General features: G+C 38.4%; 1 protein-coding gene across 3 annotated transcripts in view; it reads right to left on the bottom strand.

The window, feature by feature from the left end:
- Nucleotides 1–909: 909 nt before the first annotated feature.
- Nucleotides 910–25,018, bottom strand: part of frmd4ba (FERM domain containing 4Ba) — a 41,418-nt gene continuing 17,309 nt past the window's right edge. Inside the window, exons 2-24 of one of the 3 annotated variants that reach the window (XM_079460953.1) lie at nt 24,593–24,658; nt 24,392–24,486; nt 23,829–23,921; nt 23,596–23,680; nt 22,814–22,870; nt 22,513–22,535; nt 17,893–17,976; nt 16,994–17,059; nt 16,622–16,679; nt 15,945–16,031; nt 9,311–9,387; nt 8,502–8,637; nt 8,267–8,408; nt 8,042–8,175; nt 7,842–7,958; nt 7,524–7,752; nt 7,294–7,341; nt 7,060–7,192; nt 6,329–6,493; nt 5,497–6,206; nt 4,795–4,918; nt 3,320–3,512; nt 911–2,285 (exon numbers count right to left, since the gene is read on the bottom strand). In XM_079460953.1, coding sequence (XP_079317079.1) covers nt 3,356–3,512; nt 4,795–4,918; nt 5,497–6,206; nt 6,329–6,493; nt 7,060–7,192; nt 7,294–7,341; nt 7,524–7,752; nt 7,842–7,958; nt 8,042–8,175; nt 8,267–8,408; nt 8,502–8,637; nt 9,311–9,387; nt 15,945–16,031; nt 16,622–16,679; nt 16,994–17,059; nt 17,893–17,976; nt 22,513–22,535; nt 22,814–22,870; nt 23,596–23,680; nt 23,829–23,921; nt 24,392–24,486; nt 24,593–24,658 — 2,886 coding nt within the window. In that variant the 3' untranslated portion in view covers nt 911–2,285; nt 3,320–3,355. Of the gene's footprint in view, nt 2,286–3,319; nt 3,513–4,794; nt 4,919–5,496; nt 6,207–6,328; nt 6,494–7,059; nt 7,193–7,293; nt 7,342–7,523; nt 7,753–7,841; nt 7,959–8,041; nt 8,176–8,266; nt 8,409–8,501; nt 8,641–9,310; nt 9,388–15,944; nt 16,032–16,621; nt 16,680–16,993; nt 17,060–17,892; nt 17,977–22,512; nt 22,536–22,813; nt 22,871–23,595; nt 23,681–23,828; nt 23,922–24,391; nt 24,487–24,592; nt 24,659–25,018 lie in introns of all 3 variants that reach the window. The other 2 variants (XM_079460952.1, XM_079460954.1) reach the window with 2 other exon arrangements.

Consider the following 25,018-nt stretch of genomic DNA (forward strand, 5'->3'; position numbering starts at 1 on the left):
AGGAACTACTTCAAGGAGGCAGAATTTCAGGGTGTTTTGTGCATTTGGCAGATACTTTTTTCTGAAGTGACTTCTACAGTGCACTTCAAATATTATCGAGCAAATTCTTTAGGAATTGAACTTAAGGTGAAGATCACATTTTACTGTAAAATCTAAAGAGATGTCTGGCTATTTTAGGCCTCTTTTTATGAACTTTTTTGCTCCATATTCTCATTATATGTCTGATAAAGGTCAAATCCTTGCAAAAATATACAGGTACATTTATGTTATAGTCATGACCTTTATCAGACATAGAAACATAAATGTATTTGTATATTTCGTTGCATGGATTTGTTTTTGTTTTTTCATTACTATAATATAAAATATACACTGATCAAACTAGTTTTTTTTAAAGTAGCAGATCAAAGGCCACATGGGAACACAGATACAAAAACTATACCTTGAACGAATTGACGCTTTGAATCAAAGCATCTGCCTAACGCGTAAAAATCTACATTCACAAGATTGTTTGAATGTGACCATTCAACACAAACTTAAAAGGTTATTCTCTTCAGTCATTCTCTTCAAATTGTTTTTGTTATTTTCTCTTCAAATAAACATTTAAATTGAACGGTGTACGGTATATTTAAAAAGTAAGCAAGCTGCTGTTTCTTCACTGTGTACTGTGTACATGATACCATGGTATCTAGATACATCTCTTTGCTTATCTTTAGGGGAGTGGCTCTTTGAGTGCCATAACATGTTCAACTGGTTTGATTCTTCACATGTGAACATAACAATGAACCACAATGAGAGAAACACAAGCCACCAATGCGCAACCATAAGTGCAAAACGTTTTTTAAATCTATAGAGGCAGTATATAAAATCATTCCTGGTTAAAAAATATATAAAAATATTGAATAGAAAAAATAATTTTGGTAATTTTTTATTCCAACTACATTTTTGTAGAGAATTTTCTAAGAACCAGCTTGACAAATCCAAACTATATATTATGTTTTCAAAAAAAAATCCAAATGATAAAAACAAATCTTTCTAAAAGGTGAAACAATGTAACAAACTTTTTACATTATTTACAAATACATTTACATTTCATTGTTGGAAAAAAAGGCTGTGCGCTACATCATAGTTCCAATCTTAAGAGTTGAGCAAAATCCATTAGAGTTCAAAAGTGCAGTTATAAACGCCCAGAATTACTTGTACTCTACCTGGCAGTTTGTTAATGAATGTATGAGAACAATTGCCCTCTCATAACATCTGCCACTTTAGCCAAAACTAGATTGTTTCTGCAAAGATTCACTTTGTGTTTTAGCAGAATTAGTGAAAATATAACACGTGCACTGGCTCGTGCGAAGAAACACGTTGACCCCAGGCATTACCGACTGCTACTTGGTATGTGCAAAAACAAGCTCAGTAATGTTGCTTGTGATTGGTCCAAGTATCAGTTGCACACGAATCAAAAACAGTGTTACTGGTTGATGCACAGGTGTAAAAGTGCAAAAACACGTGCACCTGAAATTACACCTGTAAATGCACTTAAAGTGAGACTTAAGTGGGACAAAATACTGAATATAAAAGCTTTTCCTGCACAGTCACATTCAAAGTACTTTTGGTTCGAACAAAACAGAACACAAAGTAAAACATTTCTTAAAAAAAGATTAGATCAGCATATGAAAGAAAGAGTGTGAAAAAGCACTGAAAAGCATTTTGGTGAAGCTTGGCACAAAATAAATTTGTCCCGGCTCAATCCTTCATATTATTGTTTGCTTGTCTCTGCTGTAATTGTAATGTTTGCAGTATCCTTCAAATTCACATGACTGTTATGAGATTAGTCTGTACACAGTGGCAGGAAACACAACCACTCTGTTGGACCCGCTGTACAATACAGGATTAAAGGTTCCACCCCATGTTTCCAAAGCAGCTTCGTCCAAGTACGGTTCAGTCTGAACGCCCAAGCGCTATCACACAAAAACGTTGCAACATGAAGCTCTCCGAAAGTCTGTTCTCAAAGAAAAGGCATTGCCCTTTTTGAAGTCACCCAGCAGGATCGACCATGCACATACTTGAAGGCTCTTGTCTGGTAACATTCCTGTTTAGGCTGGTGTGTTTCCATCTTTGAGAGCAAGGCACATGAGATTCCGTGAGAATTTTTTCCACTCACTCTTTACACTATTGTTCCCGGTTTTGAGTCTGTGTGCCAATAAAGTTTCTGCTGGTCTTCAGAGTCAAAACTGCTGTCAATTGGACTGCTCGTGTATGAATCGTGTTGGGTTATGTCCATGTACGATCTGCAAATAGAGAACAAATTAATAAAAAAATGTTGTTCCAAATAATGAAAAATGGAATACAAAAGCTGATTTTCTTTAAGTGATTCCAGCTCCAAAATGATATAAAAGCATCATAATAGTATAATAAAAGAAGTTCCTTCTGTATTCATCAAGTGTTTGCTTGACGTTAGCAGTCTTGAAACATGGCGCACAGACTTTTATGATACTTGTAGTTGCCTTTTTGTCATTTTGGATCAAATTACCTTTTGTATTCCCACATTAAATACAACACGAGGGCATTTCACAGGAAAAACACGAAAGGACAAAGACTTGATAATAATTAAAACCCAAGTTTATGAAACTGCTTAGACAATTTAGATATAAAAGCTGCAATCCATAACTTGATTCTTTATTACCATCTCTATTTAAAACATAAAATTGCAGATCTCTACGTACTTATCTTTACCCAGGCTGAAATGAAGTCAACCTGCCATTTTCTGAAAATTCCTACCCTACAGTTAAAATTACTATAATTTGTCTATACAATTTTTAACATTGAACCAACATTACGGATTGCAGCTTTAAGCACCAGATATACTCAAAACCCAGTCAAAGGCAATGGTTTGCAGGTCTTGTAAAGCTAGTTATTCAGCATTTTTCCACTTTGTGCCGAGAGATTCAGTATATCTGGTCATGAAACTAGCTTTGTTTCCTTATGTGGCAGTCAATAAAACAAATATTTTTGATTAATAAATGTGTTTGTTGGACAGAATCTGTAAGTCAAAACATCACAGTGTTAGCAGACCATACAAAACACATATGCCAGTCATAACTTTCAAGCAGCAATCAAAAACACAGTGCATGAGTCACATGCTTTCCCTTAGAACCTATTCACCACTTGAAAAATACACACAACCACACCAGCACCCGTGAGTAGATTTATGCAGCAGAACGTGCAATGGAAAACACTGCAGCCTTAGTGCTCAAGAAAGAATTGCACCCCCTGAGTGATATGCCTTTGAGAGTCAGCGTGGGTTCATATATACACATCTCACCACTTTATGTGCTGTCTGTGCCATTAGTTATGACTACTAAAAGTATTCCTGGCCATAATCTCTGCCAACGGCACCATGCACTTCTAAAGCCATTGGCAACGGGCTTCTCCTGCCCGGAGTCATCCACCCGAACTCGGGTGGGAATGTGTCCAAAAGAGGGTCAGGAGGCAGAGGCAGCAGATGGGGGTCAGGTCTGCTTTGGGAGGAAGGGTAAGCAGTCAGATAAAACTGATAATAAGTGCTTGTGTGTGTCTGTCACACAGCCAGACAGTGTCGACTACCTCAGATGTTTGTTGATGGGGGTTTGCTCACCAAAAAATTACAATCTTTGAATCACCCTCATGTTATTTCAATCCCGTATGACTGACTGTTCTCCGTGGACCAATGATAAAAGATAGTGAGCTCCAAAACAGTAAAGAAAGTTGTAAAATGTATGGCCCCTAAACCTCGTGCTTGCATTCAATTCAAACACGGCAGGACAAAACATCACTCGTTCCACACCAGTTTTGTCACATTTCGTCATAGATACGTCTTGATGTGTTGTGTTTGAATTGAATGACATTGAAAAGTCATGGTTGATGGGTTTCTGTGAATGACAGTCTGCTCGACAAAGCTATCAGAGTACGTAAGAATCATATCTCTTTTAGGTGCACCATTATGCCAAATATTTGTGCAACTTGCGTTTATCCGGAAGAGTGCTGAAACAACATGAGGATGATTAAACAACAGAATTGTCCTTAATAGGTGAACTACTTATTACCTTAAACATTTGTTTGCAGAAACACAAGCACGTTCACAAAGAAAGCCATGCAGTCGAAAGCCAAACTTTTGCAACACACAACCCAGACGCCCTTGGATGTCGACAAAACAAATCACGCTGAGTACAGACAGATCAAGCTCACACGCTGGTGCTCTACTTACTATCAGGGGCTACACTTAGCAAACGAAGCTTTGTTAACCCTTTCAAGTTTTGCACCACCGGTTTGAGGCGGGGATAAGCCGGTCTGCTTTATCTGATGGCAAGAGGGAGGAGGAGGAGGAGGAAGGGAAGAAAAGCAAGCTTGGGAGGAATGAGGAGGATAGTATGGAGGGCTTGCAGGGTAGTGCCAAGCAGGTTCGCGTCTGTGAGCAAAAGAACGGTCATAGGGGAAAAAATGCGTAAGAAAAGGTACCAGGTGCAAATCCTCAGGCAGATTGTTAGCAATATATCAGCTAGATTCTGTACTATTTTACATACATGTACATTAATTAACTAGATCACACTTAAAGTGGTTGCAGGGGCATTAATATGCTTTTTATGAAGAGTGCAAGGCTGTTTTTGTGTGTTGCTATGTGGGTACTTAGGTGTTGTGGGTGTGAGGGATTATTATCGGCTCTTGGCGTGGCATTTTGATGGTGATGAGGAACTCTAAATAAGACAGATCTGGTCAAGGCTAACGGGATAGTTATCAAAGTTAAATACCGAAGAGTCGTACCTGCTGTGTAAGGAGTGACCGCGATGGACAGTGGCATAGCCGTAAGACTGATGGTGTGTAAGAGGCATTTCATACTCATGAGGCATTTCCATGACCGGTCGACCGTTCCAATTCCCGGAACTCACTGGCAATAAAATAAAGATAAAAGAAATGAATGGGAAACCTTGTGTAGAAAACATTATGGTTTATCATATTAAAGAAATACTGCACGGGAAAGAGTGAATTACAGCTATATAGATAATAGTCTAAATACCAGGGTAGAATTTTACATAAAAATAATAATAATAAATGATATTTTGCAGAAAGATTTTCACATTTAAGGAATTTTGTTTACATTACATATGCCTGCGTACTGTGTATATTAATTTTATATTTATAAAAACACACACACACGATTATATTTCAGAAACAATATAAAACTTTATAAAAATCTATCTATAATTTAAATTACTCGTAAATATAAATACACATACATATTTAGCAAATATTGAAATGTTTATGTGCATATAAATACAAAAATAATATATGCACACAGTACACAGACATATTATGTTAACACAAACTTTTATTCACGATGGGATTAATCACGATTAATCGTTTAACAGCCCTAATTGCAAAATATATTTATGTAAAGTAATACCTGGACATTTAAATGTAATTTCACAAAAAAACAACCAGAGCCATTTTAAACATTCTTCTCACCTGTTGAGTAGGAAGCCATACTGTCACTGCGTACGTAACCAGGTGATATGGTCCTATAGCCGAGGTTTTGCTGGGGGTGTCTGTACGTTTCATATCCCTGTTGTCTGTGTTGTCGGTTATACCAACCCCTCAAGTGTTCCACCACTTCAGCCTTTGGCATGCTCTTGCCAACATTATCGTTCCTAGATGGTGGACGGTTCCTTGATGGTCTTAATGTGGCATACATGTTGGGTGCCATACCGTCCATCTCATCCTGACCGTAGATCCCACGGGGGTCGTGTCTGTGGTAGGAGGCATTAATGTTATAGTGTCCCTCCATCTCAGTCTCGTATATGTATGGTTCTTTTTGGTACATTTCCGGTTCGATATTCTGTGGGTATCCAGTAATGTAATAGGCCATAGTGCTTGGTTGATGCCGCGGTTGGGGCGTATAACACCTGGAGTCATTTTGGGCTAGATTGGGCATGCTGCCCGTGTTGGCGTAAATATTGCCTTGCCGCCGTCGGTGGCGATTCTGGGCACGGGAATGGTAGCCGGTTACACTGTATTCTACGCTGGACTGGCTGGTGTAGGAGGAGCCGTCGTCAAGGATTTCGGTACTGTTGCTACGGCGGGGAGGAGAGACTGGGTAGACTGGCTCTGGTGGCTCGCTCTCCGTAAGGAACTGGGACTGAGATTCCAGACTGCCGCTGCGCTGCCGAAAATGAGTGCTGCATGCAGGGAACAGTAAAATAAACAATGTAAACCGTATTAACTTTAAATATTAACTTATTCAACATATATGACATTTGCAAGGTCATGCACGCGAGGGGGCTTATCTAGCTTACTGTACCTGAGCTGGATACTGCTGTAGGCATTGCGGGGAAGCTGAGGGGTGGGGGGCATGCTCCGGGAGTCATGGGGTTGACGTGAGGGTAGATGGTAGGGGCTGCTGTGTGTCGATAAGTTATCTCCATGTTCATAGCCCAAAGATTCTTGGACTTCGGCATGATTTAATCTAAAACACAGATAAGAACAATGCATTAGAAAAAAAACATTCTATATGGGTGGAGTTCTTATTGCGCACAAAGAAAAAAAAAAAGGCTTTTCTCGGAATGCCACCCGTTTACCAGGTGAGAACTAATACAAAGCCTACTAGTTAATGCTTTGAAGAAAAAAAATCATCAAATAACAATTGTCGACTGTGTTACAATTCATTGCACGGACAGATTCCAACAGTCCGTACCCGTTGAACTTCTCCATCAGTGGCTCGTTCTAAAATTGCACTGTTGTCGCTGTGAAATTTTCCAGACCAGCTTTCCTGTGTGTATATGCCCGTTCCACCCACTCTGCTATATTGCTGGAGTTTATGCAGTCAAGCAGTGACACGCTTATTCCTGGGGCACTATTTTTAACACTGCGAGTGTTTGTGCTGATAAGAGCAGATTGTGAAGGAAGGAGAGGCCGGGGAAGGCAGGAATGCAGAGCTGGTCTCTACTAGCTCGACTGGCACAAAGGTAAACAGCAGCCGGGGGCAGAGAATAGGAAGAAGTACTAATGTATGTTTATAAATGAGCTTCTCACCCGCTGTAGTCCCGGTTGTCGTCATTGATGGGATTAATGCGATCTGAATTGTATTGCGCAGGAAAGGAGTTTGTTGTGTTGGGACGTGGAGAATACTGCACTGAACAGGAACGTGATCTATGCGATAGCTCATCTAAGAGAAAAGTTATGGTTAAGAGGGGTTCGACCTAGTCCAGCTTGCAGCATTAAGTGGGACAGTCTTTATACCAGGCATTAAACATCATAAATACTCACCATCATCCAAAGTCAAGCAGTCGGAAAGGTTGTCAAGGCTCACATTATCTACAAAAAGTGCAATTTTGTGCAATTTTATATATGTTGTGCCTTATCAGGACTATTTATTCACACACAGCCTCTCTAATCTTATTACTGAATGTGAATTCTTCCAAAATTATCTTTTTAAATAAAGAAAATAACACTTTCTACATTCATGTGCTCTCACAATTATAAAAATAGATACTCACCAGCAATGATGACCGAAGCTCTTTGTGTGGGCTCCCTGCCAATCTTCACTCTGTAAGCATTAATCTCATTCTCGATCTCTTGGAGCTTTTTCGTAGAATCCAAAAGGTTTTTCCTCCGCTTTTTCCTCACAGTTTTACAGAGTTCATTTTCATAAGCAAGCTTTTTTGCTGCCTCCACAATCTTCTTCTGAAGAGCAAAGCGGCCCTCCAGGTTTCTTAAGCTTGGGTCCTGCAAGGACAAAGTTCATATCAGCAAACAAGGAAGTCTACAATATTAAGCGTCTCTTATTGTAAATGTTTGAGATAAGTGCAACCTACAGCATCATAAGGGAAAAGGTCATCTAATTTGAATGTGGTTCCCATGCGCCTTCGAACAGGGGGGGGCTTCTCTCCTGGCACAAGGGGATACTCTTTAGGTAATGTACCAGTCAACTCCTGTTTAAAAAAGACAAATATTTTTTCATAGTTTGTTTAAGATACACTTTGAAGAGTCTATGGACATTGTCAAAACCACTAACCGCTTCTCGAAGGCAGACTTTCTTCAGCTCATCCAACTTTTGCGCTAGAAGATCCTCTAGTTTCTTTTGTTTATTCTTAAGTTCTGCAATCTTTTCTTTCTTCCGCTCCTCATTCACCTCATTGTCTGCAGAACCTGAATACAAGCAAACAATTTTACGTTTATTATAACTTCAGAATACATTAGGCTTGTCATTGAACGAGAATAGTGAGATAGACTCTCTTACTTGAGGAGCCCAAGCTTCCATTGCTGGCCATGATAAGTTTGTCTTTACTTTCCATGCTGACCAGCTTACTGTTCCTCGGAGCTACGGTCTCTGTGAGATCCATGGCAATGTCACCCAAACTTCTTGCTGTGGTTATTTTAGCCTTGAGGGTTAAACAACCGGTAAAAAATTTATAACATTATCTCAACGACTTAAAGAGTAATTCACAATGCCGATGCTATTACTGCATACTCACTTTACTCTGTTTCCGGTCCAGATAGAACTGGTGTTGGCTTATTGCCATTACCCAGATGGTTTTGATCAAAGAGTGGCTGGCATACCACGTGTGGATGATCTGACCAGACTGACCAAATGTGCGTTTAGAGGCTGTCCTTCTGTACATAAACAAATGCTGAGGTCAATTTTTGTATAGTATACAAAGATTCTTAACATATCTAATAAGATTGAGATCAACGGCTACGTTAATTCGATGTTAAATCGTTAAAAAACACTTCTATTGCTTTGTAGAATGTAAAATATGGAGTTATTACCTAAAGACACCATTTCTACCTAACCTGAGCCTTAAACAATTACTTTCATTAGTATAATATGTAGTCAGGATGATTTAGTAATATTACGTAATATCGACTCATAAGTCAATAGTCATATAAAACCGTTTTTAGGTTTACTGACAAAACATTGTTACAATATATGGCACTAATTGACAATATGGCAGGTTGGTACACAAGAACCGTGATGACATCATTTTTGTTTACAGAGCAAACCCGCCGGCATTACTACTCCAATGCGGACTAAATGACGCTGTTACATTTAAGGGACGGAAACACAGCAGCTACAACAAGAGAATTTGCATCACTATAAAAGTATAAATGTTTATTTTAGTGTGAGTGATTCAGAAGTGATGTTGAATTTCTGCAGTATTTAACGCCACAAAAAAATGTGCACAAGCAAGTATGTGTGAAGGCGAGAATCTCATGGAGGTTAATGATGCACGCAAGATACAACAAGCATTCGACTTGATGTTTAATGATGTTAACTTCCAACCTTTTAGGGTCGTTGACCTCTACAGCGAATTTCTTCTCACGGAAATACAAGTTCTCAAGCTGCTTCCACAAAAAGAGCTACAAAGAGAAAGAACACAGGTTTAAACAGGTGCTATACCAGGAACACAGTAAAAGGAAATACTTCAAAATGTCCGTATTTGTGAAAATCTCTTGTTCTTTGTATTTATATTTCATACAAAACATGAATTAATACACTAGATTCAACAATCCAAAACATCTATATCTTGTATTTTAGCATTTATATATTACAAAAACAAACAATGAGGGAAAATTATATTATTAATGCCCTACTAGACTATATGTATAGACTCTGATATATTTCGCTGGAAGCCGGTATAAACCAATGAAACTGTCATACAAAAGAACCACCACAGAATGCAAGCATCCACTGAACGAGGGACTTTAATATCAAATTTGCCCTAAAGGGTGTGCACGGAGAACAGGTTTGTGTTTAAAGCCTTGCACAACATCTGCTGCTGAGAGATCAGCCATTCACGAGAACTTTTCTTTCAAAGAGCTTTTCCCCTGAGTTCAGTTACCGTTCACTCCTACTCCGACAGGGAAAGTACAATATCCAGCTACTATCAGTGTGTGGGGGTCTGGATTAACCAGGAATGTTAATAAACGTTCCCCACCAGGTACAGCATGAACGAGTCTTTGAGTAACAAGACCGACTGTACAGGATCAGTACAATCACAGCATGAAAATCAAAGATCGGATTTGACTATCAAAAGCAGATTAAAACATCGGTAATGCATTCCTGACACTTACATTAAAACAACAAAATTGACATTAAACGTTATAATCTACTCTAACTAAATAAACACGACCTTACCAGTTCAAAAAAGCCCTGGGTATTTGGATATGTCCAGCACAATCCTGTTCTTAAGTTTCCCAGCAGCAGCTTCCTTGAACAATACTCTCTCTTGTGTGCTTTCGAAGAGACCGAAAGGTGTTGCAAGAGTTTCAGGCGTGTTAGCTCCGCCCCTTTACTCCCCCATCCCGTGACATCACAAGCACCTTGAGTCAGAAAACTTCTCTTCGAGTACTTGATTCTCTCCTCATCCGTCTCGCCGATTACGGCAACATCTTCCTGAAACTCTAACTCTTTCCATTTAACCAGCTAATACTTTTGCTACCTCCGCCTCCCTCCTACTCTGATACTTGCTTCCTCTCCCGAGGAACCAGTCAAACGGGTTCACCCTTTCTGAAATACACGTACATAGAACGGCATTCATCTCATTTAGACTTGGGAGAGGACTGGGTGTATTTATCATTACGCACCCTCTTCAATAGCTACTCATTAATACGTGGTTTTGCATCTTTGTGATGTGAATCGTAATCCACCACCCATTGGTCATAACACATCATCAACGGCTTCCTTATGCTTCCCAGGACAAATATGTGAGGAATCTAATAGTTTCATGTAATCATTAATCTTTGACCATGGCACTCTTCACCTCCTGGTAAAAACACCCAGCCTCTCTCAAAATGTTTAAATGACTGATAAAGCCAACAACAAAGAATTCCTCACTGTCTATCTGGAAACATGACAAACCTCCAACCAGTCGTTGACAACTTCGTACAGTACAAACAAAAATACATGTCTCATTTGAACATAAATGAGCACATATTGCAATTGTAGTATGGTTATTTTACATTAACCTTGGCATGGAGTATTTTCTTCCTTTACTCTCATTTAATTACAGAATAAGTGATGACACCAAAACCTTAAGTGCAAAATCAGTCAATTTAAAACAAGCCTCAATTAATACAGGGTGAGATAAAGTATTGTCAGACAATACAATAACAGCAGTCGTCTACAAAGCCGAGACAAGCTATTCAGCATAATTCTTTTAGCCCAAAGTCAATTAAATAACAGATAAAAGGGGAAACAGAGTATGTGCAAATGGAAAGACAAAGGGAACAATCTTTAACACCTCTCACTGTCTGCATCTGATAAAGACAGAAAGACATGTCTCAGAACTGCTGATTAACAAATACAATAAAGACAAAATGAATGAATAAAAAAAGAATAAGTTACCATTCAGCGGTCTAATAGTTTGAATGTAAATTCCCAAAACCTGCACAACCAGCATTTAAAAGAAACGCTGATGTTAAAATAACTGAACCATCTCAGACGCCGATTAGCATCATTAGAGATTTTTAGCACCAGTATCGATACTTGTACCGTTAACACACCTAAAGACCGGCACATGCAATGCTGCATCTGTGAAAGTAGTATTTTATCATTAAACACACCTTAAATCCTTTCACGTGTCACTGGGATTGTGATGAAGCATGGCAAAAATATGTCAAGAACACAGGCACACCCTCATCCAAGATGTGTCACTGGCACTTTAAAGCACATGGGGCCACGTTCACACAGTCAGCGTTTGGGACGTTTACTAACCTGCATGACTCAAATACTGTCTGCATGAACCAAGTTCATGTTTTCACATGATTTGAGTAATGACAATTACATTATGCGTGTAGCAGAAACTTTTTCCAAAAGTTAAGAATATGAATTCATTGGGCCCATGCATTGAAAGTGCCAGAGACACATCCTACCAATTGGGCTCCAGAAACACTATTACCATAATTTCATTTAATTTCTCATTTAGCAGATGCTTTTATCCAAAGCGACTTACCAAGAATTCAGGTAGCAATAAGCGATATGTCATAAAAGAGCTATAGTACGATAGATATTTATGCGATTTGGCTGTCCGTTTACACGGAAACATCTTCTCTTCACTATGAATGAGGAGAAATGCAGCGCTCTGTATTGTATGGTCTCATTAGCGACGGAGGTCCGCCTTCCAAAAAAACGTCAATCAAACGTCAGGGACTCGGTTATTTTTTCTTTGTGATGTCGTAATGCAGCGTTTTAGTAATTTTTGCGGCTCTGTGTAAACGCTGATTGTTTTAATAACGGTGTCGTGTATACGTGAAACTTTTCAAAACCGCAAAAGAAAAACATTTCCGTTTTTCATCATGTAAAAGTGGCCTAAAAGAACCAAGAGACTCTAGTAAAGCAAGGCTTTAAGTGTAAATCCAATGATTTAAAAAAGCAACATTAAGGGTTACCACTCTAAAGCCCAAGAAAGATAGAGAAATTAATGTTTCTCAGACGTACTTTGTGACTTTAATCCTGTGCGAATCTGCCAAGTAGTTTTTTTCTCACACGATCTCTGTAAAAATTCTGGAGCAATTTATCTACTGTTATTCGCCCAACTCAAAAATGTCGTCCGAATGCAAATGTCTTTGATTGCTGACAATATATTTTCAAAACGTGTTTTTTACATGTTTTGGCCAATATGAACTGCTGTAAGCTATGTATATACTTCCTGCATCCCATTAATTCAATATTCCTATTGAGTAGATATGGATACTTTTGCAATTCTGCAAAATACAAAAATAAAATTGATAACAGTCCAAAAATCTGCCTTATTTGTCCACTCAATTACGTAATGCTAATGTTAATTCGTGAAAATGAGAAATTATTATATTAAATAATCATGTTTACTTCATTTCTGTGGGTTTTGCACGTATCCAGAGCACGTGATCTTCTGCAGCACCTAAGCATCTGACACTCCTACCTCTGTAATAATCTAAGAGATCTAGTCCCGTCCAAAATCCGTACATAAAATAACAGACGTTGTGTGAGAAGAGTTGAAACGCAGACGTCGTTCTGAAAAAATGGTCCCATCCGAATAGGGCTAAAGCCAAAGGTCAAATTATCTGATTTTAACCCTGACTAAAAAGTTGAATTTCCATGACCTGAATGAAACCTTTTAGCCCTATTCGGGTGGTAATTGTTTCTCATAAGGACGTCTGTAAAAATAAATCTGCATGGCTCCTTGGTGATAAAACTCATGCATGCAGACAAACATAAATCCACGGCGTAGGTGTGAGTTTGTAACCCTGCGAACTGTAGTGTAGTGTGAAGCCGTGATCCTGATCAATCGGTCACATTAGCTAGAGCTTACAGTATGTGAATGTGTGGGTGTATGTTGTCTGTGCTGGCGTGGTGCATCTACGCGATCACTTTTAACAGCTGAAACTTTTAAAACTCTTGTATCATCTGGTCATCATACAGACACAAAGCTGTAAAGGGTTTACATGTATTCGCGTAGATCCATGATAACCACAAAACAATGTGATTCAGATGTGTGTGAAGATGGTATGCGAGTCATGTTGTGCTGTTTATGATGTAATTTACAGTATTTTCAATGCATCAGACACTATAATCCCTGAACCTCATAAAGAGCAACACTCTCCGGTGCTTTTAAGTGGTCAGATTTGGTCAGAAGTGGATTTAACACCTGTTATAAACTCGGAGATGTGGATTCAGACGGCAATTACATTATCGCACGATCTTGATGTTTCTCAAAAAAGAAGTAGGTTATTCGGCCGGAAATTCTTTCCACGGGTGGTGGGAGAAATACACTGACATTCTGGATTCGGACAGCAATTAAATCACCATTTACCCTCGTAAATGGAGAAAATATCTTACGTCCCTATGAGAAACAATTACCGTCAGAAAGGTTTTGGTCGTGTTTTAGCCAAAGCTCTAGAAATGTACATTTCCCCGGCATTTTACCTTAGTTAAGAGATACAGGTGACTGTATTTGACTTATGTTATTGCCAGGTGAAAAGTGGGAAGGGATTAAAATGGCACTGAAGATAACCATAACAATATGCAAAAATGTGTTAAAAAACACAGTATAGAAAATTTACATTTTGATAAATGGAAACTAAAACTTAAAATAACAACAAAAATCCCTTATATTCCATGAATTCAGCAAAAAATATATAAAATTAAAATCATTTATAAACGGACCAAAATCAAGAAAAGAAAAAAACGCTTCATTCATCACTTTCGAGGGGCAGCGCTTCAGAGCCCGGGAAAGTTTGGACGAAAAGTTTTGAAAGCATCCAATTCAAGATCCACCCCAATGGCTCCTGCCTGTGGAAGAATTAAAGCCGCAAGACCCCTCTCTCTATTCTAAAGCCCCCTGCTAAGCTAATTGTGTTTTATTGCTTGATCCATTGTCTGGGCTGAGAGAAATGCACAATGATGGCCAGATCTGCATAATGAGCTTGGTGTACTGGAAGCAAATTGGGGGCGGGTGCACAAAGAGACTACCCTCCTTGGCAGGAAGCACAATCAATACTAGCAAGATGATGGGTTGCATTCTGACAGGAGCTAGTGTACTTAAAAAAGTCAGTTAAAACACTCAGTTGAGTGGGAAGAAAATAAAAAAAGAGAGGAAAGAAGAAAATTACTATTTTTAGATTTATTAACAACATGGTGCAATGGTAAACCATTGGATTTGGACATGTACTGTACCATGGTAAACCAATGTATTTCTAAGGTACTATTATAGAGAATACAGTGAAATACTATGCTGTTTACTATGCTTGTAGTATGATCACTTACAAGAAAGTCATAACTCACTTTGGTTCTACCATGGTGTTTTTGTAAAGTAACTTAATGTACCGCCAATAAATAATTTAAGCAAAATGCATACATTAAAGCACCATGGTAATGCCATCTAAAACCATAACTGTACCATACTCGCAACAATACATTTCTCTAAGGAATGTAAAAACTAAGGTATGCACATTTACTCCAAGCAAATAATCCAAGTACCCTGGAGAAACCATCTGACATAATTCCATGTAAAAAAAAAACAATTTATTTGCCTGCTAAAAAAAGACAAAAGGGAAAAAAGAGCACCGTTTACAATAAACCTCCCATGGACCTTCTTGGCATAGCCAGGGAAAGCTCTGATTGGGGAAGCGCCAAAGGATCCAGTCCCCTTTCAGACATCAGATTGTTGGCAATGCTCCAGACCCTGCGACCATCCCTGCTCCCCATGAAGCTCCATAATTACACCCTGCACAGGGAGGGGCTTGTGTTCATAGCAGCCGTGCAACCGGGTTACAGAATGGGACATGCCCATTAACACTCTGGAATAGGGCTGAACATACACACCCAGCTGCATCCTACAGAGAACTGAAGTAATGAATGTCAATTAACAACTGCAGTAATGAGTGTGGATGGAGTGAGGTATGGAATATCTCGCCAATAAAAAGAGCAATGGTTTCTGAGCTCTCAAATAGGAAACGGTGATGGAAGAAGTGTCTAAAAATGGGAAATGTATTTAAAACGTAGACAATTTTGCAGGCTTATAATAAGACAAGAGATTCCACCGTTTAACTGACCATATAATAACAACAAAACTTCGTCCTAATCAGACTCAGATGTCAGAGGCGCGGCTCAGCATTTTTTGGCACATGTGGCACAAAGAGTTCGGGGAGCAATAAGCGATATGTCATACAAAGAGCAATAGTACAATAGGTGCTAATACAAAGTTACTAGTTTCAACAAAAGCTAGACCACTACCTGTTGAGAGAAGAGGGTTAGTGTACATTTTTTTTTTTGAAGAAGAAGAATTTAGGAAAACAAAACAAACAGTTTTGTGGCACCATTGAAGTGCCGCATAACTCTTTGGTTATTAACATTCTTACAAAACATTTTTTTATGTTCAGCCATTTTTTTTAGGGGAACTATCCCTTTGACCTGTAAGAAATAACAAAAAGCAAACCTTGCGTGGCTTGAGCTTGTCTTGCAGGTCGTACTGGCCAATGCCTTTGTAGCTAATACCCAACCACCACGGTAAGCCTTGCTTATCCTGCAAAATATAAGGGATTGTTTTGAAAAGGAAAGTAATTGCAGTGGTAATTACCACTTATGTCTCGCGACAGCAGTTTAACAGAAAGATCAAATGGGTACAACCTGTTTGATCTCGGTAGACATTTTTAGTGAGCTAGCTAAACACAATTATAATTACACGGCACATATTTTACTGTTGTTAATTATTTCAGCAACTACAAATCAAGATCCCATTATTGAAGATAGCATTAAGATTAGGGATGCACTGATACCTGTTTTTAAAGGCAGTGAACCGATATTTTTTTCGGGTACTCACCGATAGCGATGCCTGTACCTTTTTACAACACAGTGACACTAAAAATAGAATAGCTCCATAATTACAAATAACTTTATACACATTATGAAAAAATTTAAATTTTATGTGCTTTTCACAAACTTCCAAAGCAAGTTTCTTTCAATTATGTCACATGAGGTATCGGTCTTTGGAATCGGTATATTTTTTACGAGTACGAGTACATGAGCTTGGTATCGGTGCATCCCTAATTAAGATAAATAATTAACATTTGATATAATTAACAAATGATTCCAGTTACCCAAAATATAACATACCTTCACTTTGTAGTAATGAACACCATAAGCAGGTAAGGATTCAACTAATGTGAGATACCTGTTGATAAGTTACAGATGTCATTAAAAAATAACACAAGGTTAAATAAGCAAGTGTTCACACAAAAACAACGATGGGGAACCTTAGTAAGTGATCTCTTAATGTGTTACTGAGGTAATGTCCTGCAATCGATTTCACTGTGGCGCACGGTCAATATTTCAATACAGGGACACATATCAGGTTGACAGAACTGACCTTGTCTCATCTCAATGAGCTAACAATAAATTAGGACGCTCAGACTTTCAGTTTTTGCTGTTAGGTTTCTTTGTTTTAGTTCTCTATAAATCAGCAATATAAATTATTAGTGCGCTTACCGTATGATGGCCTGTCCACGACTGATTCCTTTTAGCTTTTTATGATGCTGGATTATTTTATCTTCACTAGAGAGATGAAACAGAGAAAGAGCATGGTTACCGCCCACACGAGCGAAACAAACAGCAATTGTCCACGAGACCAAGATGTGAATGTGCTGTTAAAATGACGTGGCTGGTCGAACTATTAAACTAGTCAGATATTATGCCAGGTGCACCCATGTGTGAAGTACCATCTGTCTGGCTGTCCTGTGAATCACAAACACGGTTTGTGGTGTTTCTCCTAATCCAGTTCCACGTAAACACGCATTTTAAATTTCGATTCATGTTCAATAATACACAACAGGAATCATGAAAACTATCCATGTTTTCATATGCTAACAATATCTGCTTAACTCTCCAATGGCACGCACACACACAGCTGCGTGCGTCTATGTTCACTTGCACAGCTGTCTATCACACTTGCGCCGATGCACAGCTGTTTCACCGCATACTCATACAGACACACACTTCAGTGATCACTGGCTGTTCTGTGATTTCAATCTGTCTGCTCCTCACACTAAATACTCATTGATTAAAGCTGCCATATCAATCCCTGTTATGGTCTTAGACAAACCACGTTAGGAGCTACAGAAGCTACAAGGCAGGTTAAATTAACAGGCTAATTAATTAGCAAGTCTGATTAGAAACAAACTGACTGCAGTTTGCAGGCCAAGCACACTTTACACTACAAAGCAGCACCAAGACTTGCAGCTTTGACCTTCCAAGTACACACACTATTTGTGTGTTATTTGTAAGTTTTAGACATCAACATCAAAGCTGTTTACTTGTGTTGTGAAAGTATCAGGTTCTAGACTGTTTTCACATTTGGTTTAACTGCGGCTGTGAATTCCAAGTCTTACCAGAAGGCGAATGATGGATGCTCCTTTAAAACTGTAGTGGGGAAAACCGGAAGCTTCTTGATGTCCGTTCTTGTGCTTTCATCACTAACAGTTAGAAAACAAAACATTATGAGACTTAAATGAAATACGCAGCGCAGAGCCTACCTTACACATAACTAATAACCGTACACAAATAATATTATTTACTTGCAACATCATAACAGTATTGTAGTGGTGTCATTTGAGAATATCAGAAAGCATGCCGGTCTAGTTAGGTTAGAAATTGTGTGATTTAAGTGATAATATCTACATATGTCATTCTTTTGAAAAAGTACACTGTGGTGATAAGTGATGACACGGATGAAGTAATGGTTGAGTACTCTTTTGATGTTTAGGGGGCATGTTGTTTAACCTCTTAATGGAATTTCTGTTAAGATAAAGGGGTTCTCACTTCTCATATTGTAAATAAGCAGCAAAATTATTAAATAAACCATCAGAATTAACATTTAAAATCACTGAATGCTTAAATAAATCAACTGCATGTAATCATTCTTATATAATCACATAAATTTGATTCACATAGAGCCTACATTATAAACAGATTTACAGAGATCACCCAAAAAAGTGTGCAGCTATACTTTAATATCAAAACCCATGGTAAGACCACCTATGAGTCTATACAGGTGTAGCAAAATATTCCTACATTATACAATTAAACTAGAACAAAAGCTAAACGAAACAAGAACATTTCTGTCTGGCACCAAAACGACAAAAGAAAAGACAACACCTGGATTCAAAACACCATGTCCTACAAAATCCTCATGTCATGGGTTTCCAAACATCTGATCTGATTTAGAAACCTTTGAAAAGCTCTTTTCAAACCCATGTTAAGGGTAAAGTGGGCAAAATTGTTTTTACAGGAAGCAATTACTCAGAAAACAAAGACACAAAACTGATCCGATGTTCAGACTTGGAACGCTATAAAAACACAACGTCTGAGTCAGGATTCTTTGAAAATTTATTGAAAACAAAAGGAAGCTGGGTACAGAATTGACAACACATGTAAATTGAAGCAGCGACCTCTCTAGCACAGCTTATCAGACCATTAATACCTTGCTTGACTTCACTGTAACAATTCACTTATCAAGCCATTACTTTTGCGGCTCGGCAATTTATAAGTTTGATGTAGGGCTGGGCGATAAATCGATTTTATCGATTAACTCGAATTTGACGTTTAGGGCGATTTTTTTTAATGAAAATCGGTTTTCTCTTTAACTTCTACTACCGACGCTCTCGAGTGTTCACACCAAACGCGAGTTGCGCGAATAAAACGCGCTATTCGCGAGTAGTTGGACGCTTGAACATTTTGATTTTACTCGCTTCATTCACGCGTGTAATTCGCGCCATTTGCGCGTGTAATTCGCGCCATTCGTGAGTGAAATACGCATCATGGGAGGGGCTTCTGGCAAGCGGCTCGCGTCTAATTGCGACATGGATTTTGTTGAGAGGGTAGCGGCACACCCAGACACTGATCCACTGCAGTGGTGGAAGCGTCATGAACCAAACTTCCCAAGGCTCAGTAATCCGGCCAAAAAACACTTGTCTGTCCCTGCTACAAGTGCCCTATCAGATAGGCTTTTCAGTGTGGGAGAGGGCATTGTTACATGTAACCGGGCATGCCTCAAGCCAGAGGTAGTAGTAGACAGGCTTGTCTTCCTGGCTAAAAATGTGTAAATGAAGAATGTTGAAACTAAAGTAATGGATGTAGATGTTTCATTTTGTTTACAATTTCAGGGATTCAGGAAAACCGTTTAAAGTTTTGTTTGCACTTTATGAATACCACTGCTGTATGTATTTTTGTACATTCTAATTTAGTCATTTTTGCCACATTTATTTGACCAAAAAGGGACACAATTAAATTATTTTTTCATATTTTAAGTTATTTTGAAGGTGCATTGTGTCACTGTAAGTTTGAGGTTATTAGAAAACTGATAAGCTACATTTTCACTGTTTACAATGGCAGGGCCTGCCATCTCGTTTACAAGCATGTTTTAAGGGTTGTTTCCTGTTACACTTATGCCCCAATGGGAAATTTAGATTAAACTGCATAAAGGAAAATCAGAACAAAATAAAGAGTACATTTGTTTTGAGCAAGTTCTTTGTCAGTTGTAGTTTGTTTTTAAATAGAAAAAATAAATCGATTAAAATCGAAAATCGGGTTTGTTGTGAAAAAATCGGAGATTTTTTTTTTAAGCCATATCGCCCAGCCCTAGTTTGATGGTATAAATCTAGCAGGCTGGGTTGATGATGTGGTAAAATACAGTAAGTTGGCGCCGTGAGACCGAAATGCACTGTCAGCAATCTGGGATTCATTATACCGTCTGTACTATCAAATAGTTGGAAAGGAAGGGCGGTTAAACACTCAACCCAGAATAAGCAACGCATGGATGAGTTACTCGTGTATCAGCTATTTTAAACTGCCCTCACTGAATGAAAACGGGTGGGAAATGGGTCATTTTATGTCAATGTCCTTGAAACCAAGGTCAGAGCAAAATGTCTGATGTGGCACTCTAACACCTGATGCTGAAACTAGAGTTTACATGACTTTGCTTACAGTATCATCAGATTAAAACCCTCCTCTCAATATTTTTTCAAATATTGAAGATATTCATTTTCTCACAAAGAGAAAAAGCATCATAATACCATTTCATAAAAGGATAATTTTATTAAATGACACCACTTTCAAACGTTTCCACTTTATCTCTACAGAACGTCTACATATGGAGTTTAGACCCATGCTTGGTTACCCTTGACATAAACTACAGACAGATGACATCAGCATCCTGCTTGACGCCCTACATCGCCTGCCAACGGGAGACGTCTCCACTCCCTTGCGCTTTACATCTCCACATTCTGAGAGGAGTAGGTTTATACGGAAAGACGCGGGGGTCTTCCTACATAAACTAAGGGCCCTGGGCCTCCAGATCAACCTAAATGCTACAGCTCCAGCTTTACGAGATCTGCGAGCCTGCGTGCACATGGGAATAACAAAAACAGAAAGGTCTGAGAGTTTTCTTGAGCCTAAACACACTTAACTTATGAGAGGGTGCTATCTAGAACTGATATGCTGATACCAGAACCACTTAAACACACTGCTTAATAATATGCCAGCAAACAACAACAAAAAATAGACTATCCGCTATAAAAGATCACTTGCATGACCTAATTAGAACTTCTACCAAAACATTTAGATAAAAAGTATTTTTCCAAATGTTTTTTTGAAAGTTAAATTAATCACAGCTCAATAAATAAATGTTTTGTCAACAGAACTATAGTCCAATTTTGCCATTGAGGCCATTTATATGTTAGCATAATCCTTATAAAAGTTGACAAAATACACTTTTAGCAAACATAAAATGTACTGTTTTTTACAGTTTTCTGTACTGGGAAAAGAGTATGTTGTCTTTAACAAGTTCGACAATACATCCTAAACAATAGCAGTTGTTGCATGGTAAATATTTTCAGAGTAACAGAGAGATACACCGTTGTACTCTGCTTAACAGTGCACAAGCTTTGTACTCCAATAATGCACCACAAGACTACTGAGAAAGACTGAACAGAACAAAGGTTTAACCCTTTCTGACCAAGTCATTCTTTTAATTTGTAGTGGTCAACAGATCATTTGTCTGTATTCCCATTCGCTGCTGCGAGACCGGTCCACGTTAACATAGCATATGAATGTCTCTACAGCTAAGCATGACACGCAAACTGGCTGAATATTTATAAAAGCAGAACTAAGACACGGGCCAACCTGTAAGGTGACTGTAACACTGTGTTCACTAAGTAAACATTTCTAAACAATTTAACGCAAAAAGAAACAAATGGAATGGATTGCACAAAATGCACAGCGCACAGTCCCTTTTAAGGTAGAAGTCCAAAGAAACCATTGCTTTGTTATATCTAAACATGGATGCATATATCAGATTATTTACATGACTGACAGTTATGCTCACTTTCATAAATCGTACGTACCCCTTGTAAATGATCAACCAGGCCTGGCTTTATAACAAAACATTTAAGCACAAGCCTAAACATTAACTTGAAAGACTCCCAGACACACCAATCTGTCTCTGTAGTTTTACATCAGCCCTATCTTCCCTATTGCAGTGTTCCGATATCAGGGTACTATAAATGTAATAATAACTATTAGGGATCTCAAATTGTGAATGCCAATACTCCGACATTTTCATTTTGAATGTTCGTTAAGTTGTCAAGTCATACATAAGACATCTAAATAAAGATGTTATGAACGAATATTAATTGTATGTAATCTACTGATGCAATACAAAGGATCTACAAAATGTAACCCTTGCAAACATCTATTGTGTGATATTGTAAATTTGATGTCAGCACACTTTAGCGGTGACTCTTAGTAATGCTAGAAGAACATGTCAAATGAAATTTCCTTTTGATTTTGATGTTATTGTCCAAGTCACCAAAAACATGCATACACTGTAACATACGCCTGTTGTACAGGGTCCAAAAAAGGCCAATGAAGGTTCAACCTTGCTGTTTTTAATAAAGTCTAAATAACGTTTTTCGAAGCTTGAAAGCAACAAAACTACCAAACATTTTTCTTACCTTGTGTAGTCTCCGTTTGTCTCCTAAAGAAAAAGACAAGTGTTGTGTTGGTGAATCAGTCCAATGCTGCTTAACAACTCTGAAGAGGTTCGTCACACGTCTGCAAACTTTATATGCACTCCAGTAAAATCTAATATTTATACACGTACTTAAAAAATGCAATTCCGTGCGTGCACAAACACAAATGAAATAGAATTGAAACGCATTTATATGTTAAACCGCATTAAATCGGTTCGGATTCAAATCGCGGGGAGCCTGTCAAACGCAACGCAAGCAATTCAAAATAACGTTACTCACTCACCTGCACCGTATACGCTGCTAACTTAAAAACAGTCTCACTCTCCACCTCAAGGTTTCCCTGTAGATTTTAAAAAGGAAAAGCATACAAGAAAAATTACAGCTTCACCCATTTTCCTTCGAGCACACACACGGTAACGTTATCAAACTATTTACCCGACTAGTTTCCACACACACACACGCAGGTTCTTTGGACGATACCATGTGAACAACAAAGGGTAGCTTTGGAAACGAAAATACTCGATCTCCCACCCGTTCACTGTTTATTCTGACTTACGACTAACATAAACAAACGATACTAAACGACTTAAGACAACATTATACACAACAAATCCGTAAACATATTCCCACTTGTGCCATTTGAATCATCCCCTGAACTAAGTGGTACAGTCCAGGAGCAGGTTCAGCGCTCGTGTTTCAACTTGCATCAAAAGAAAGCAAAAAATAAGTGTCTCGCGAAGCGAATACACGATGTTTATAAATATAAATGGGTCGTTTTGTGTTCTCTTGTGAGTAATATTATTAAAGTTTGAGGATCTGAGACAGTTGAAAGTGTACATGTTGATCGAGTTAACGTGGGGTGGCTGTCCCGCAAAATAGAAAATCCCTCAAACCCATCATTGCGCCATATGCAGCGCACTGCGGGTGCTCAGTTCACACTGCTTAATCTTACAAAGCACTTATTCAAGGAAGACGTGTTACTATTGGTTATACTGTTTCTTAAAACAAGAACAACTTTAAATTCTGTAAACATGTGCCATGATATTTTAAACTTCGTCCACTTACATTGTATACAGATATCTTAGCATTCCGGAAAAACAGATCGACAGTGATGGCATCTTTCAAATATGCAACACTCTCGATGTAAAACCTACAGAAAACACAACAAGAATCAGTAACATCACGTACCCTATTTTACTAGACTAAAATCCATGATTTTGAATGATGCAGTTTGACTCGTATGTGGTGCCACCTGCTGGATAAAATGGCATGGCCAACAATACAATCTATGAACATACCTGACTTGGAATTTGAGATCAACTGGTCCAGTCTTTTTGGAAAAGTCATGGTCCAGCACTCTGCGGTCCAGTTGCAGCCATTTTGTCTGACCCCTTGTGAAAAAAGAGAACTAAATGAAATACAAATTCAATACTTGAGTCAAAATGAAATATTAGCCAAGCTTCTATTGCATTAATGGTGGTTTTAATCACCACTTTACTCAGAAGTCTAGTGTAAAGTGGCTTAGTGGTTAAAGCATGGCGCTAACAATGCCATGGTCGTGGGTTGGATCCCAGGGGATTGCACATTGTCGGAAACAAATGTATAGTACAATGCCATGTAAGTCGCTTGGGTGGATGAAAGCGTCTGCCGAATGCATAACTGTAAATGTTTCCTCATTTGTCACATCACCAGGTGCTAGGGCATTTGACACAATTTTACTGTTCTAGGGCATCAATGAATCGAATTCTCCAAATTACTGCTGAGACTCGTCTTTCCAGTGACACTGCAATGGCAACTAAAATCCTCATCTGCAGAAATGTCATATTATAAATCTGATAATAAATCATTCTTATCAACTTACCTCTCATCAGTGAAGGAGATTCCAAAATATTCTTTCTCCTTCAAGTTGAAATGGGATGAAACCAGGTCCAAGAGATCTCGGGACAAAAGTTTTGGCTGTGATGGATAAAACAGCTGTTATTATAAATACAATGTTTTTTAAATTGATTTTGAATCCACTCATTCATTAGTTTATAACTTTATGTTGAAATGATAGCTTTACCTGAACCAGCAGTTCCAACTGCCTGTCATCCAGCAGAAGCACCTGGCACAGCCGGCCCTCCGTCATCTTGCAAAGTCAGACATGCATCACATTAGTCTAAATATATTTACTATCTACACATCTTACCACTGCACGTAAATGTGGTCATAAGTAGAACATGTTAAAGATGAATATTGAATATACTGTACGTGTATGTTTGTCTATGACATCTTGAGAAATTTACTCATCAGCCATAACCATCTATGGTTTTATAAACACTAATATAATGTGAGGGGAGTGTGTCCTCTTATATAGAGTAAATCAACTGGATTGTCTCATTGGGAATATTGATCTCTGTGTAGTCTCAGCTATACACAAAAATCGTAATGATAAAGTTCTTACCATTCATTTCTACATATTGTAATTGCAATATTTAACCCACAAATC

Source organism: Barbatula barbatula (genome assembly GCF_947034865.1).
Source record: "Barbatula barbatula genome assembly, chromosome: 7".
NCBI classification, from domain to species: Eukaryota; Metazoa; Chordata; class Actinopteri; order Cypriniformes; family Nemacheilidae; genus Barbatula; species Barbatula barbatula.